At 38.2% G+C, this 17,879-nt stretch overlaps 1 protein-coding gene across 1 annotated transcript in view; it reads right to left on the reverse strand.

The window, feature by feature from the left end:
* The window catches only part of SCAP (SREBP cleavage activating protein), a 512,327-nt gene that overhangs the window by 203,765 nt on the left and 290,683 nt on the right, over positions 1–17,879 (reverse strand). The window contains exon 16 of the mRNA XM_090380371.1: positions 5,207–5,432. Coding sequence (XP_090236497.1) covers positions 5,207–5,432 — 226 coding nt within the window. The remainder of the gene's footprint in view (positions 1–5,206; positions 5,433–17,879) is intronic.

Below are 17,879 nucleotides of genomic sequence, written 5' to 3' on the forward strand. Positions count from 1 at the left end.
AATATAAGGAAATGAGAAATTTTCGTAAAATCAGAAATAATTAAAAATTCCAGTTTGCTTGAGGCAGTTGAAAAATGCAGATATATTTGCATTTTCACCAATGAGATTCACTAAAATTATTGGTTTATTAAGATTCACTAGTGACAGCAGGGTTGAAGTTCTGTCTTGTCTATAGTAGGGGCAGTCAATGTGTATGTGTTTAACAGTCAGATTTATGTAACCATGTGGACACAGTGATGGATCGTCTCCTGTGAGTAAATAAAGATGGGGTCAGATGGGTATGACCTATTCTTGCCCCTGAAAGGATGACTACTTCTTGTCTTGATGTATGAACACTGGAGTGCCAAATTTTCGGATCATGTTTAAACTGAAAGAGTTTATTATTTGTTTGAGAGTGCCATATTGTTGTCCATTTGACAAGCATACAGCTTGAATAGTTAATGCATAGTCTGATTGCAGAACAGGGATATTAGTTAAGTCTAAGGTAGTTGGATTTTTTGCAGCTTTGTCAGCAAGTTCATTGCCTAAGATACCAGAATGTGCTGGAATCCAACAGAAGGTGACCTGTTGATGGCATTCTTCAATTTTTAGTAATATGCTTCATATTTCGTCTATAACAGGGTAAACTTTATCTGAGGAATTACATAAAGCCATGACTGAACTGAACGAATTGATATAAATAACAGATTTTAAAGAACGGTCAGAACAGAGATTTCGTAAGGCCAGTTTAATTGCATAAAAAATGGTATTCGGAAACATTGCAGCTGCTCCGACGTTTGAATTAGATTTAGAGCCATCTGTATAAATTGGGGAAAAATCAATATATCTTTGAGTGTGGACTGCATAAAGTTTTTTGATATTTGATACTTGTAAAATGCCCTTTCCCCATTGGTAGAGGTAAGGGTCACAAGTCAATAGAGGAAGAGAAGCCCATGGTGGTTGACAGCAGGTTGCTACCTGTTGTACAGAATGAATGGAAACATTCCAAACTTCCATCAGTTCAAGAAGGCGAAGACCAGCTGGCTTTACTATGCAAGGTTTATTTCTGAAGAGGTTTTCTAATGGTGGATAGAACAGGTATGACTGAATGGAATGCAAGGCACAACTTTTTATCTTGACAGTATACTTCAATAATAGTGTTTTTCCTATGTAAATTTAGTGGGGACTCATGGGCATCAATGTAGAGACTATGTGCTGGTGATGTTCTGAAAGCACCAAGTGCAAGCCTCAAAGCACTATGCTGAATGGGATCAAGCCAGTGCAATGCATTCATTCTGACTGAATAATATATGGGGACTCCATAATCCAGACACGATCTGATTAATGCCCTGTACCCAAGATCTGCACCCCATGTTTGGGCGGATAAAGCTTTGAGTATGTTTAGCTTTTTCAGACAGAAAGTATGTACATTTTTATTATGATCTAAGAAATTTATAACTTCTTCTAAAGGATCAATCCCAGGAATCTGATGTTATTAGTGACTGGGAGGGAGACATTGGAAATTTGAAGTTCAGGATCTGGATGAAATTTGCGTTGTGTACAAAAATGGATAGCAATTGTTTTCTGCTGTGAGAGTCAATAGCCATTGAGGCTGGCCCACTGTTTTTTTTTTTTTTTTTTTTTTTAATTAAGTGATATCTGAAGCTGTCTTTCAATAGTTTTGGGAGTGGCAGGAGATGGAAAGGTCATCTGCATAAAGGGAAGTCTCAACTGTGTTTGGAAGCTGTTTAGTGATAGAATCTATTCTAAGAGCAAAACCAGTGGTACTCAGTACTGATCCCTGTGGAACACCTTCCTTAATGAAAGTTGCAGAGAGGGCATGTTGGTATCGCACTTGGAACGATCTAGAATTTAGAAAATTCTGAACAAATTTGGGAAGGTTACCCTGTAGACGGAGAGTGTAAAGATCACTAAGCATGCCATGCCACCATGTGGTGTCAAACGCCTTCTTCATATCAATTGAAACCATTACTAGATGTTTGTGTTTAACGAAGGCATTCCGAATGGAAAATTCAGCCCTGACAATGAGATCCAAGCATGACCTGTTTTTTTCTAAAGCCATGTTGACTATGGCTTTAGAAAGTTGGAACATTAGATGTTCCAACCCAATGATCCAGACGAGTTTACTGTGGACAACTTTTCAGGGATTTTGCTGAGGCAGCTTGAGAGAGAGAGAATGGTCTATAGCTAAGGGGGTTGGATTGATCTTTTCCAGGTCATGCAAAAGTTCAGAATATTGCAGAGGTTTGTTATACGGTAGAATGAGGCTAGTTCGAAAGTTAATAGAATAGTGTTCTGTACTGTTTCGCTGGAAAGATGTAGTATAAGCTGATGCTGCTGAGATTTTGGCAAAAGTATTGCTCAAAGCATTAGCTATATCCAAGAGATTAGATAGATCTCGCCCATTCCAGGAGAGGATTGGAGAAGGTATGGTTAGAAGCTTACCAGAAAGCTGTCTAATTTTTTTCCCAAATTATTGTGCTGTCAGTGTTTCTGCTGATGACAGATACAAAATAGGTCCAGAATTTTTTTTTTTGGCTTGCCTTCATAGGTAATGGGCTTTTGCCTTCAATGACTTACAATTTATCAGATTGGCTGTAGTTGGATATTGTCAAAACAAATTCAAGGCTTTATTTTTTGCTTTTGTGCATTCCTCATTCCACCAATAATTATAATACTTTTGGCCAGGGGGATTTGATAGTAGTATTGTGTCTTTGGCCACATTCAGGAGATGCGACGTGATGTAATATGTCACTTCATCAATAGGCTGGAGACGAATTTTTTCCTCATCGAAAGATACTGATGACTGGAATTTTGCCTAGCTTGCTTGGACAAATTTTTATTTCCTGCAGGGTTGAGCTAGAAGAGTCTGTGCTATTAATGGTGCATACAACTGGGAAGTGATCACTGCCCATAGGATCCATAACAACATACCACTCTATTGTCGGGGCCAGTAATGGAGAAATCTATTGCTGAGGTATGTCCAGTTGGGAGCTGAATGTGAGTGTGTGGGCAAACAAAACTTTCAAACCAGTGCCTTTGCTAGCTAAAAAAAAAAAAAAAAAAAAAAAACTTATCCCGCCAGTATTATCACCAGTTTCACTAGTGTTGATAAAGGTGTTTTGCCTTTTCACGAATGATGCGTGAACTTAATGGAATTTCATTTTGGGTTAGTCTTCTATCCACAGATTTAAAGCCTTTTCCATTTTTTCTAATTTAACATCACGAGTTACAGAGCAAATTTTTGAAGCAATTAGCGCATTTTCACGGACACTACGGTGGATTTTTTCTTCCGATTCCTTGATTGATCACACCATTGACTCATTGATTTTATAATGTTTTTACCACAGACGAGACACTTTCACCATTATAAATTTTGTCTAATAACTCAATTTTACTCGTTAATGTCATCACCTTCTTTGATCTTTTCACAATTCCCTTGATATTCGTATCCATATTTTTGTAGGGGTTAGAAAAGAACTTGTCTACAATAAAGTTACTTTCTTTTACCGTTAGCACACTCGAAAAAGTCTGTTTATACTAACACTGCAAAACAGTAGATTTTTCACTTTTGTAAGCATATCAATTTATAAATTTATTCAATTTATAAGCATATAAATTAAAAACAAACCATGAAACCTTCCATGACAAGCGCATATATCACATACTGAACAAGGATTAGCAGAAAACATCCATGCTCGCGATTTTGTCTTCCCTCTCCCCCCACCCACAGAGCGCTGTTTTGACCAAGTAAGATGATTTTAGCTGTGCCCATGTTTTTTTTATGGCAGAAAATGTTCATGCCACTTTAAAATTCACATTTTTTTTAGGTTTCTTTTTAAATTAAATCAGCGATCGCAAATACAGATACAGCAAGTAGCGGGGGTTTACTGTATGTAAATCTGATTTGTATAAGACAAAAGTTCTTAGAAGAGAAATATACATGTGCTCTCTCTCTTCTTCCCTCCCTCCCTTCTGCTGCAAGGTACACTTCTGTTTTCCATTTTTGGAAAGCAGGCTAAAAAAATATTTGTTCAACATATGTATGAAAATGCATCAAATTATACTATATGACCAAAAGTATTTTGGGATATATCCCTCCACAAATTTATGCACTGCACCCAGAAACCTCCTGGGCATGCACATCAGCTCCAGTTCAGCACCAGTATGGCTAGGGAATGAGAATTTACATCCTTTAACACTGGATGGCAGTTGGAATATGCATGAGTAAACACTTTGTGTCTGCAACTCATATGAACTCCGAAAAATCCATTCTGGCATATTCAATATTCGAAGATGGAAGCCCGTAGGCAAGTACCTCAATGAAACAAATGTCTGGATGGGTTCAAAACAAACCGAAAAGAGAATAGTGTACAGTGCACACTCCGTGGAAAACATCGAAGTCCAAGAGACCATAGGAAGATTCATCAATATATCAACCAGCCACAAGGAACCACACAGCACTGGGTTCAATGGAAGGACCACTGCACATATGCATAATATCATGCATATGTGCAGTGATATGCAAAGCAAAACTGGATGTGGAGTGATGGAAAGGGCTATCGAGTGATGAATTTGATACACAATATTTTGTTTCATGGCATATTTTGGTGCAGAGATTGTCCAAACAGAGCTTCCTGTTCAAGTGTAATGTCTTAGCAATGAAGTTTGGTTGAGATAGTATAACGGTATGGGTTATTTTGTTTAGACTGTCTTTTGGTGTTAATGCCCAAAATCGCAGTCCATGACAGCAGGCACTACCACAGACTCAGATGTTCTGGACAATTATACACTACCTATGTGATATATAATTTTACTACAGAAACAGGTCCTGTCTGGACAATGAACCACCTATTTGGCAGTACAACAGAAATGGGCCCTGTCAGTATCTGCAGGGCTTTTGTCCACAATCTAGTCCAGTAACAACAAAAATGTGGACTGAATTGAAGCATAAGCGGGACTGAGATACAAGTATGGGGAAAAATAGAGCATCTAATCAGTTTGCAGCCAAAATGCTCTGATAGCTGACTTGCAGGAGAAACAGAGGCAAATTGTGGCCAACAATTATCAAAAGTTGGTAGAAAGTATACCTAAGAGGATTGGGCTGTCATACAGGATACTATGTATTAGGTTTTAAATTAGAAGTTCTTTTTGCAACTTTTAATAATTATTGCAAGGTAACCGCATATTAAAATACTTTTATTACCTTCCAGAAACAGATATATTATAATAACCAAGAAGTGATGACCAGTGGTGAGGTGATAAATCTTTCCATATGTCTATATTTCGATGTTTAAGTCGAACTTTAACATTGCTTGCCTGACCATCCATTACACCATATTCTATTCCCTTCCACTGAAGACTTTCTCCAAGTTCTGGGTCTCTGTTAGTAGTATTACCACCAGTCAATGAAAGTAAAATGGGCTGCACAACTGAAAAAAAAAAAAAAATATATAATAAATAAATAAAAAATACTGATTTCAGTGCAATAATTTGACTAAAACAAATAAGCTAGTATTTGTATTCTAAAAAGTTAGTAAAATAATATTTAAGCAGGAATGACTTTTAGAAGGAAACCAGTAAAAATAACTAGTTATATTAACGCTTCAGTAGTTGTATGGATGATAACAGTCATCGACTGAATTTTAAATTAGTGCTAATAAATGGTAATTGCACTTGCAGTTGTGCAGCTCTCAGTACCTTCCTAACTTAAGCTAATTTACTGTTTCTGTGTGAAGCAAGGTCAGCAGGTGGTTAGTTTTCTGAGTAATCTGCATACAAATTGGCCTGGAGAACAACAGTTATCCATGTGACTAATCATGTTAAAATTTTACTGTCCATTACATTGTTGCATTCTGGTTCGCTGTTAATTCCTTTTATTCTATCCTTGTTATAATTTCAGTTTTCACTTAGATTTTAGAGTGCAGCATCATTCTCCTGTTATTTTATTTGCGTAAGTAGATTTTGCCATGTTGTGTTTTAAAAGATTTAGAGTAGATGATTTGTGTTGAGAGTTAAGCAGAATTGTTACAACAGATAAATGAGTGTATATATGCAGTACAGTAAGTATTCTGTATATTTACTGTGACAAATATTATTATAGTAAATATTCTGTATATTTACTGTGACAAAATACACTGGTGTGCAAAACTTACGGACCAACACTATTTCTAAATGTTACAACCACAAAATCTTTACTTAAAGTACTCTTTACTGATGAGAGTAGATTCAGTCTCAGCAGCAATTCTGGACGACAGCTAATCTGGCAAGAGGTTGGCACACGCACTATCACCCTGCAAAAATCACTGAAATGGATCGATATGGCGGTCAAGGTATTCCCCATCTGGCGAGGCATTATCTTGGATGGATGTACACAGCTACAGATACTGGAAGGCATTACTGTAACCGGTGCACACTACTGTACTGAGGTAATCCTTCCCCATGTGCGTCTGTTCCAAGGTGCCATTGGCCCCAAGTTCGTGTTTATGGATGATAGTGCCACACCCCATCACACTGCAGCTGTTGATATGCTTTTGGAAAGTGAGGACATTGTTCGTATGGATTGGCCTGCCTGTTCCATCTATCTAAATCCCATCAAACACATGTGGGACACTCTGGGGAGACACCTAGTGACACGTCCACACCCACCAGAAAATGATCACCAACTGAAGGTGGTGCTGACAAAGGAATGGACAATGTTACTGCAAGAACTTATCACCAACATTGTTCCAAGTATAGACAGGCAGTACAAAGCCTGCACCAACATTAGGGGTGGCCATATCTCCTACTGAGGACCACTTCCCTTTGTTCCATCTTTGGCAGTGATGCATCTGTATCATGGCAGCCAGTTAGGTCACCATTTTTGAATAAAGTCCCTCTGTACCGTTTTGTTTCCATTGTTGTATCGGTGTTGTTTCCTTCATCATTTCTGTAGCTCACAAGGCTCCTTTGATATGCTTTTCCCATTTCCAGGCCACTCCTATGAGAAGCTATAGGTGAAAACCTGACTGGTCCTTAAATTTCGCACACCAGAAAATAAATCTTCAAAATATATAGTACACATATCACGGAAAGCAATATCCTTACTGTGTGTTTAATGCATATGAAATACTAATAAATATTAGCATTAGTAGAGGCATGTGATGCATGAAAGCAAGCTTATGCAACATCAGCCAAAAAAAAAAAAAAAAAAAAAAACCTGCTCCCATTTCACCCCTCCATTCGTTCCAAATACCTGCCCAGCTCAGCCTTAAATTTATTTCGGCTATCAACTTCCACAACAAAAGATTGAAGTCTGTTCCACCAACCAACTACCAGCTGGCTAAAGGCAAACTTCTGCACATCTATCCTACAACTGTCTTTCCTCAATTTGAATTTATGTCCTCTCAGGTGATTATTCTGAGTAAGAGGAAGAATCCCATCAGCACTGAGCATGCTCAACCTATTCAAGACTTTATCCACCTCAATCAGATCACATCGCAGGTGCCGAGTCTCCAGACACTGTAATCTGCAAAACTTAAGCCTTTCTTCGTAAGAGCAACTCTTCGTTCCATTCACTAATCTTGCTGCCCTTCTCTGTACTCATTCCAACAGCTCTACATCCTTATTAAAATGAGGCCTCCAGACCTGTATACAGTACTCAAGGTGTGGCCTGACCATTGCCTTATACAAGGGGATAATCACCTCCTTATCCCTGCCAGAAAAATTCCTGTATATCATTGACAAGACACCATGAGCTACTCTTGCAGACTGTCTGCACTGTTCAGAAAACTTCATATCTGCCTGCACAATTACCCCCAGGTTCTTTTCATTCTCTACCATTGTCAGTGTAGTACCACAGAGTTGATATGTTACTCTGGGGTTACTGCTTCCCACATGTAGTACTTTACATCTGTCAATGTTAACCTTAATTTGCCACCTCTCAGGCAATCTGCTCAACTTTTCTAGATCCTGTTGCAGCAGCGTATTAGTGTCCTTAACAACCCTGCCAATCTTCGTATCGTCTGCAAACTTGGATATTAAACATGATATACCATCATCAATATCATTTATAAATACAGAAAACAACAATGGACTAACACTGAACCCTGAGGGACTCCACTAATAACATCAGTCCATGATGAGAAATGTCCATTGAATACCACTCTCTGTCTTCTCGTACTCAACCATCCCTTTATCCGGCACTTCCATAGCCAGGTGGGCAGGAGCAGCAGTGCATAGCGCACACTTCTTGATTAGACCGGGGTTCGAGCCCATGACCACCAAACACGGAGGATGCGGAAAGGTCAGGGAATGACAACTGCATATCCATGGAGCAATATGGCCTTAGTTGCTAATGCTCCTAAAAACCAAACAAACAAACCATCCCTTTATCCATAGCAGCGATTTGCCTCCAATGCCACACTGCTCCAATTTGTGCAGCAGTCTTCCATGTGCAACAGTATCAAAAGCCTTTCTAAGATTCAAATATATGATATCAAAGGTTATTCCCTGCATCCAGTTCCTTTGTAACAAAATCATAGTATCCAATACTTTCCCAGACAATACTTTCCCTCAACAAAACCATGCTGCGTCCAAGCTATAACTTGGACTAGTCTTGTCTAAATGATCCTGCAGTGCTTCTTTAACCAGTGCCTCCATTAATTTTCCTATAACAGAAGTTAAACTAACAGGTCTATAATTACTTGTGTCGCCCTTTGATCCTCTTTTGTGAATTGGGGTCACATTTGCACATCTTCTGTCCATGAGTACTTCCCCTGAGTCCAAGGAAGCTCTCATAATTATGGCTAAGGGTTTGCTTACTTTCTCTGCTGCCTCCTTTAATATAAATGAATAGATCGCATCCACCCCGGGTGCCTTTTTTATGTTCATCTTCAACAATTTCTCCTACACTTTGCTCTCAGTTATTACAAAATCACTTAGCTCCCTGTTAGAGTTTGACGCTCCTCATTGAATAACTCCTCATATGTGAATGTAGATGTAAAATACTTATTCAGTTTATCAGCTACCTGAGCATTCATCCCTTTCCTTCTAGAGTTTACATAGGTAAAGAACTCTTTGTGGTTTTTCTTTGTGACTTGGTTACAGACCAGCTTATATCTATCATAGGCTTTCATGTCACCCATTAATTTATATTATGTATCCCATGCATTTTTCTTCTCTGCCATATGTCTCATTAGTTCATCTGACATCCATTTAGGCCTGAACCTAGAACAATATTTCTTAGTTGGTATGTAAAGCCTAGTAGCTTCCAAGATAAATTCTTTGAATGCCTCACATTTTGAATTTACTGTTGGTAACATCATCAGTTGGTCCCACTGTATAGAATTTAAATACTGTTTCAGACCACCATAGTCATCTTTACAAAAGCAAAAAACCCTTCCCTTTACCCCTGATGACAGTTATCTCTTTGAATAAATCTCACTTCAGCACACTGTGTTCACTGCCACCTAGCATTTCCTTTATCTGCAGATTCTTAATGCATGAAGAATCACTACTGATAATCAGATCCAGAGTATTACTCCCTCTAGTTGCCTTCCGAACATGCTGATGCAGAAAACAATCATCCAATAAATCGATAAAAGCATTGCTAGTGTGCGAGTGACCAACCCACAGATCCCAGTCAATATCCGGGAAATTAAAATCTCCCATTATAAGACTCTCTGTTTTACTGGCCCACTCTATTTCATTATACAGTTTCTTATTATACTCACCAGAGTCATTAGGCCTATAACACACTCCTGCTCTCAATTTTGATCTCCCAATGCTTATGTAATACCAAACTGACTCGACACTGCACTGTCCAGCGATGTCACCTGGCTGCACTTCCTTGGATTTTATGTGTTTCTTAACTAATAGCATAACCCCTCCTCCCTTCCTATCCTGTCCCGTCTTTCCTTCCTGTATACACTGTACTCCCCAAATTCCAGTTCTGCATTCCTTATATCTGTGTGACACCACGTCTCTGATATCCCAATAATATCTGCCTTTGATGTTTTGAGCAACACCTCAAATTCATCAAATTTATTTACCAAACTCCTAGCATTGGTGTATATGCAAGTATACATGCACCTGTTCCTATTCTTAGCTAGCCTAACACAATCCATGTGTTTACTTGTACTGCAATGACTCCCAGCAGTCGCTGAAATACCCTGCATCTTGTTTTCCGGGCTGTTGCTCATTCCAATAGAAGCAGTGCAAGAATTACTCTCACCTCTGCCAGTGGCTACTGTTAGTCTATCAATCCTTGTATCCCCCAAGCTAGCAGTTTTCCGACCCACCTAACACTGCCTCGATAGCAACAGCAAATATTCTTGCACCCTTTCTATTTAAGTGTATCCCATCCCTGTAGAAGCAGTCTCTCCTGTTAGCAAGTACAGACCAGGCTGAAAAAAATTCTACCCTTTGAGCCTTGCACAATCTTTCCAGGGCCGAATTGATTGACAAAGCTCTCATCATACACTCCCTCCTATCGTGTCTGGGCAGAATTGCAAACACTTTCAAATTCAATCCTAATTCACAGCTTTTTTTCAACAGTGACCTGTACTGTTGAAAAAAAGTTATTCCACCGATCTCCTACTCTTAATATCATTAGTGCCAACGTGTACAACAATATCGCTTTTTGTGCCCTTAAAAGATGATATCCGCTCTACAATGTCATCAACCTTTACCCCCTGGCAGACATACCCCGTTCCTGTTCCGCTTATCCTTTTTACATACCATGTTACCCGTTTCCCTGACAATAATCACCAACTGATGTGTTTTATGTGTTTCTATTAGTATTGAAGATCACATTATTCCATGATGAGCCTTCTATAAATAACAATCTACTGATTGATAGAATAATCATAATTGATACAAATATTCAATACTTTATCATCATTGATAAAATATTCACAACAGAATGCCCAAAAGAATTATTTTATCAAGGTTGAATATTAGATGATTATTTATGGTCATCTTTTTCTTACAAAAACTTAAAACCAGTTTATAATGTCTCTGAACAGATTAAGAACACCTATTATGAAATTACAAAGGGACAAAAAAAAAAAAAAAAAAAAAATCCACAAGCTTAAAAATAAATTTTAAACTTGAGAACAATGGTCAACCATGTGACTAAAAGTGTAACGAAAGGTCACACGACTACTGAGGGGTTAAAGAAGGATTATTTAATGAAAATAAAATAACAGATATATAAAATAACAGTGTTCAGCTTGGTTTCAGATGGTGTTGCATGCATTTTAAGTGAGACATTTTTAGAGAAAACAGCAAAGAAAAAACGAAGTATTTATGTGTCTTTCTCTCCTCCCATCAATATACTTTGCACCCACTTTTTTCCTATTAATCAGCCAACAATTTTAACTGTGATTCAGATAATTTCACAAACTCAGTTGTTGTATTTGGGGGTTTCTGGTACAAGGGCCTCCTTATAAAAAACCCTCAGTAAAACATGATCAGGTCATATCGTGCCTGATCATGACTTTACTTATGACTAAATCTTCCATATTATGATGATCAGAATTGATCATATAAATTTATGCATCTCAAATAATGAAACCATTCAAAATATGCATCATTTCCATATCCAGATAGTTGACTGTTGGGGGTCATTCAATGAGGAGGAGGATTCTCTTCCATAAGCAAATACAGGCGAGTTGGATGGGAATAACTGATGTGGAGTCATTTCAGAATCACTTCTCACCTGCTTCTCCTGAAACTAGCTTGGTTTGGAGTTTATTGTAAAAAACTATTTGTAAGCTTAATAATAATAAAAAATGGTCAAAAAAGATGCAAACAATATATAAATAAGTATTAAAAGTATATATAAAATGAGGATATTTTAAAATCAATTTTAAAAAAAGAGCCCAACACATGGTTAACATCTAAAATTACACATAATCGAATGTAAGCTAAGTCAAATGACTAAAAGCAGTAAAAGATAAGTTGTTCATATCTAAAACGTGGACATTCATTTAAAATATGTCTAACTGTTAAAAAGGTATCACAATCCTCACACATATACAAGGATCATCAGCCCTCAGGAGGAAAGGACATGAAAGATATCCTAAGTGGAGGCGAGTGAGAACTTCCTCTTCAAATGTTTTTCTACACAGGTGTAATGGGGAATCATGCACTTCAATATAAAGACTTTGGATCACAGAAGTCCTGAAAACTCCCAGCGCAGTCCTCAGAGAACTGTGATGGATCACATTTAGCCATTTTAAAGTAGTGCTCCTGGCAGAGTCATACACTGGAAAACCACAATCTAGCCATGAACGGATTAAACTTCTATAAAATGCAGTAAAGTATACCAATCAGCTCCCCATGTCACTGACAAGACTGATCGAAGTATATTCAAATGCTTTATACAAGAAGTTCTGAAATAAGTGATGTGGGCTTGAAAATTTAGTTCGCGGTCTAATATTAGTCCACGAAATTTAACGGTATTAACAAGCGAGATTGGAGTATTGTTTATTTGCAGTTCAGTATCGGGATGAGAGCTTGTTTCTTGCAAAAGTGAGTGACAGTGCATTTCTTTTCCTGATAGTCTGTAACTGTTCCGTGAAGTTCAAGATTCTATTTTGGTTACGGCAAGTTGGAGCTGCTGTTCAATGGTTTTCATACTTTGGGATTGAAAGGAAATGGTAAAGTCATCTGTACATATACGTTTGAACAGTTTTTGGGATATCTCGTGTCATGCTGTTAACTTGGGTTGAAAACAGTGTTGGACTAAATACTGATCCCTGTGGGACTCCCTCTTCCTCAATGTGAGATGTAGAGAGTACGTATTTATATTGGACCTGAAAAGAAAGCAATCGAAGGAAATTTTGAATTATTTCTGGCAAATGGCCCCTAAACCCCAGATGGTAAAAGTCCATAACAATACCATGATGCCATGTAGTATTAAATGCCTTTTCAAGATCTAAATTTACCATGACTAGATGTTGTTTCATGACAAAGGCATTGCAGATATGAGATTTGGCTTTGATAAGCACGCCTAGCACTGATCTATTCTTCCAAAAGCCATATTTTCTGGAAGGAGATTGGCTGACTCCAAGATGTAAGTGAGCCTAGTATGAACTGGACACTGCTAGTGATTGGTATCGGTTGATTTCCCACTAATAATTTTGGTTCTGGATGTAGCTGACATATTTTACAAAAGTGAATGGCTGTAGTTTTGGTTGTTGATAGACAATAACCATTACGTGAAGTCCATGACACTATTTTGTTTATTGCAAGTTGCAATTGTAGTAGTAGTAGTGGCATGTGATGCAAGAAAGCATGTGTATGAGCTTATGCAGCATCAACCAAAAAAAAATCACACCATTCCCTCCAAATGCCTGTCCAGTTCCTCCTTAAATTTATTCAACCTATCAACTTCCACAACAACAGATGGAAGTTTGTTCCAGCAATTAACCACCCGCTGGCTAAATGCAAATTTCCGCACGTCTATTCTACATCTGTCTTTTCTTAATTTGAATTTATGCCCACTTAGGTTCGTAATCTGAACAAGTGGAAGGATCCCATCAGAATTCAGTGTGCTCAACCCATTAAAGGCCTTATACGCCTCAATCAGATCACCTCGCAGGTGCCTAGTCTCCAGCCACTGCAATTTGCAGAACTTAAGCCTCTCCTGGTAAGAGGATCCCTTCATTTCCCTCACCAATCTTGTTGCCCTTCTCTGTACATGCTCAAGTAAATCTACACCCTTCCTAAAATCAGGCCTCCAGACCTGTACGCAGTACTCAAGGCGTGGCCTGACCATTGCCTAATACAGAGGGATAATCACCTTTTCCCTGCTAGAAAAATTCCTATATATCATTGACAAAACCCCATGACCTGCCCTGGCAGCCTGTCTGCATTGCTCCGAAAACTTCATATCTGCCTGCACAATTACTCCCAGGTCTTTTTCATTTTCTACCACCTTAAGTGTAGTACCACACAGCTGGTACGTTTCTCTGGGGTTACTTCTACCCATATGCAGTACTTTGCATTTGTCACGGTTAAACTTCAGTTGCTACTTCTTAGCCCAACTGCCCAAATTATCTAGATCCTGTTGCAGTAGCACACTGCCATTAACAACACTGCCAACCTTTGTATCATCTGCAAACTTCGACATTAAGCCTGATATACCTTCATCAATATCATTGATAAATATACAAAACAACAGTGGACCCAACACCGAACCCTGTGGGACTCCACTAATAACATTAGTCCACGAAGAGCAGCACCCATTGATTACTACCCTCTGTCTTCTCCCACTTAACCATCCTTTTATACATTGTAGCAACTTAACCTTAATAACATTCTGCTCCAATTTGTACAATAGTCTTCCATGTGCAACAGTGTCTAAAGCTTTCCTGAAATCCAAATATATGATATAAAAATTATTTTTTGCATCCAGTTCCTTTGTAACCACATCATAATATCTAATCAAATTTGTCAGACAAGACTTTCCCTTAACAAACCCATGCTCTGTCTGAATTATTGCTGCAGTTAACCCGGAACAGAAGTTAAACTAATTGGTCTGTAATTTCTCGTGTCACCCTTCGATCCCCCTTTCTGAATTGGGGATACATTTACACATCTCCAGTCCGTGGGAACCTCCCCTGAGTCCAAGGATGCTCTCATAATTATGGCTAAGGGTTTGCTTAGTTGCTTTGCCGCCTCCTTTAATATAACTGGATAGATCCCATCCACTCCAGGTGTCTTTATGTTTAACTTCAACAATGTCTCCTCCACTTTGCTCTCAGTTATTAAAAAATCATTAAATATCCTGCTACAATTTGATAACCTTCTGCCATTTTCAAACCTTAATAATTCCTCATGTGTGAATGTAGATGCAGAATACTCATTATTTGCTATCTGAGCAGGATCATCAATAGTCGAACCATTGGAAAATCGCTCCCCTCAGTTCTCCCCCGAGTCACAGCGCTCCTGCCACTTTGTGCCCGTTGCTTTGCTGCTCTAGTTTGGGGCATGCTATTTTAAATTAATAAGATCAATAAATTAAATTTATTTATTGATAAATGTCAATACTACGCTATCTAATAGAAACAGTGAAGCGTATTACTCTATATAATTATGCGTTAGAGCTACCTCAATTAAAAATTTGAATTCCCTACCACTATATACAAAAACAATGGCTGCAAGATTCGAACGAAATAACGGTTTTATGTAAATTAAGTAGTAATCTACAAAAACTCTATCTAAATTAAAATAAAAATAACCAGCGTAACTATAACTATAAGACTACGTATTAAGTACAATATAAAATAACAATTATGTAAATAAAAAGGCAAACACTTATCCTTTTTCGGAGCCTGTAACTCACAGCTGTAATTTTTTCTAAAGAGAGTCCATTGTCTTTCAATGGAACACATATTCTGTGAATGGCAAGATATTGCAAGGTCATCATGGCATAAAGATAGATGTCTACGTTATGCAAAATGTTATACACTAAACTGTTTATTCTAATAGAAAAGAATGTAGTGCTGAGCACTGATCCCTGTGGTACACCTTCTCTTTGGACAATAGACTACGACAATAGTTAGGCTGTTTTTTGGATGCAGGGCATTTTTTCTGGTCTTTTTTTGGGAATGTGGGGCGACCAGTATCCATAGTGTCATTTGTCATTGACATGCAATTCTAGGATCGGTTCCTCATAATCCGGGTGTACATCCACTTCCATACTGTTGGTTTGTGGTTCGGCTTGCTTTCTTACAACCTTTAGTAGTTTGCATTCTCTGAGTATCCTGCGAGACTGTTGGAGTATCAGTTAGGATACTAATTGGAGTGTTTGTGGCCTCACTGGTTTTAGTTACAGGAGTATCTTTTCTGGAGGCTGATAAGGTCTTCTTAACCCAATTTGCAAAAGAGGTATTCGGTGGTATTGACACATCTGTTTGAGCTGCAGTTGAAAGATAGCTCCGGGTGCGAGATGCATAGGATAGACTGGGCATGGTCAACAAAATTTGTCTGAATGCTTCAAGATATGTTACTTTATGTTCAATTTTGTATCTTTGAATTTCCTTTCCAGTTTTCAACATATATAATGGTCCTTAGAGCCATATAGGACAGATGGCATCACCTCTGCATGCCTGCTGAGAATGGCCATATTTCTGGAATTTAAATAGCCAGCTTTTACAGTGGATGACAAATCAGGATTGCTGAAGGTTAAAATGATGGATCAAGTTGGTACGAGATTTCCATCTTTTTTAATCATTGAGTTTTACACTGATTACCTTCTGATTACTAAGCTCTTGGACTAATTCCTTGGACCTATTTCAGACACTGAAAGTAGGTCCAACTCTGACGATGCCTTTCGATGAATTTAAAGTATTGTGGGGAGTAGCAGATACTGGCAACCCACTAAATGTATTTATCTTTAACAGCCACTCAGAATGTTTGGTGGCAGCTGTTTCAATGAGGAGGTCTCCTGATTGTAGTCCCTTCACCATTTTTGGTGATCCCACAATAGATTCCAAATATTTTTGGGTCATAAATGGTGATAGCTTGCCTGCAGATTGAGTAGACAGAGAGTGTATCACCAGAAAGTTAGGGAGGTTAGGACACTATTTCTCTTCAAAGTCTTTTAAGTTGGTTTGAGTCATTTTCATTGGACATTTCTGACCTTGAGCTTGATGGCTCGAAAGAAGGAAAATTATTTAAGTCCATCTTGCTCTTTTTAGTCCAGGGAGAGTAACTTTCTTCTCCCAGGTTACCGTCCCCGCCATGTGGAGTCAGGAGCTGTGCCACCAGTGACCAAGCGGTTGAGGAAGTTAGTTGGGTTAGTATGGATTATATATATATATATAAGGAAAGAAAGGTGAATTTCCTTTCTGGATTCTTACCTGAAAGCTTTTAAGTAAAGAATCACCTAAGTAAAATAGGAAGAAAAGACACTAAAATAAATATAATTTATTCGCTGAGAAAGAGCACTCTGTATATGGCACAAAAAATTGCCAGGTCACTATCGCTTAGCACTCAGGGCCACTAACTAAAGGAGGTGATATACTGTAATCATTTTGAGAAAGGTAAAAATGCTTGAGACATTTGTTTTATTATTCAAAAGTGAAGTAAGTGTAAGAGGGTCTTCTGTTGTGGCTGGAGTGCAAAGATTCTGGCGTTCTCTAGTACATTTTGTGCATTCAACAAAAATGTGTTTCACTGAAAACATTGTGTTACAGTGATGACACTGAGGGGACATCTCTCCTCTTAAAAGATAACCATGAGTGATATCTGTGTGACCTATTTGCAGACAAGTAAATATTACCTCCTGTTGTCGGATTGAACTGATGCTGGAATCTTCGAAGTATTAAGCCAAACCTCAAGGTCTGGCTTAATACTTCGAAGCTTATTGTTAGGTTGATTTTCCCATGTTAACTGCCATTGGCATATGCATTTTTCCTGGATTATTGGCCTACAGTCTTGAGCCAGGAATTGCCATATGTCCTGGGACTCAGAAGAAGTATATGTTTTTTCCCAATTTCTGATAAGGTACGTAAAGAGGTGAATATTCCTTTCACGACTGGATGGGTGATGTTCGTGGTGATCTTTTTAGTGCTTGAAGTGCACTTAAAGAATCTATGAAAATTATGCTGTTGTTAATATCAGAGGACTCAAATGTAATTCAGTGCAACCTGAATTGCTATTAGTTCGGCTGAAAACATACTGAATTCACATGATAACTGATAGGCTAATGTGATGTTTGGAAAAGCTGCGGCAATTCCAACACGGGCATCATCCTTTGATTCATCAGTATAAATTATGACAAAGCTGGGAAACTGGTCCACTACTGCATGGTATAGTTGCAAGAAGTTTTCTCTATGTAATGTAGACTTATATACCATTCATGTAAATGTAAGTCACATGAAGGT

This window comes from Mastigoproctus giganteus, chromosome 1 (assembly GCF_048544385.1).
Source record: "Mastigoproctus giganteus isolate SK-2022 chromosome 1, ASM4854438v1, whole genome shotgun sequence".
NCBI classification, from domain to species: Eukaryota; Metazoa; Arthropoda; class Arachnida; order Uropygi; family Thelyphonidae; genus Mastigoproctus; species Mastigoproctus giganteus.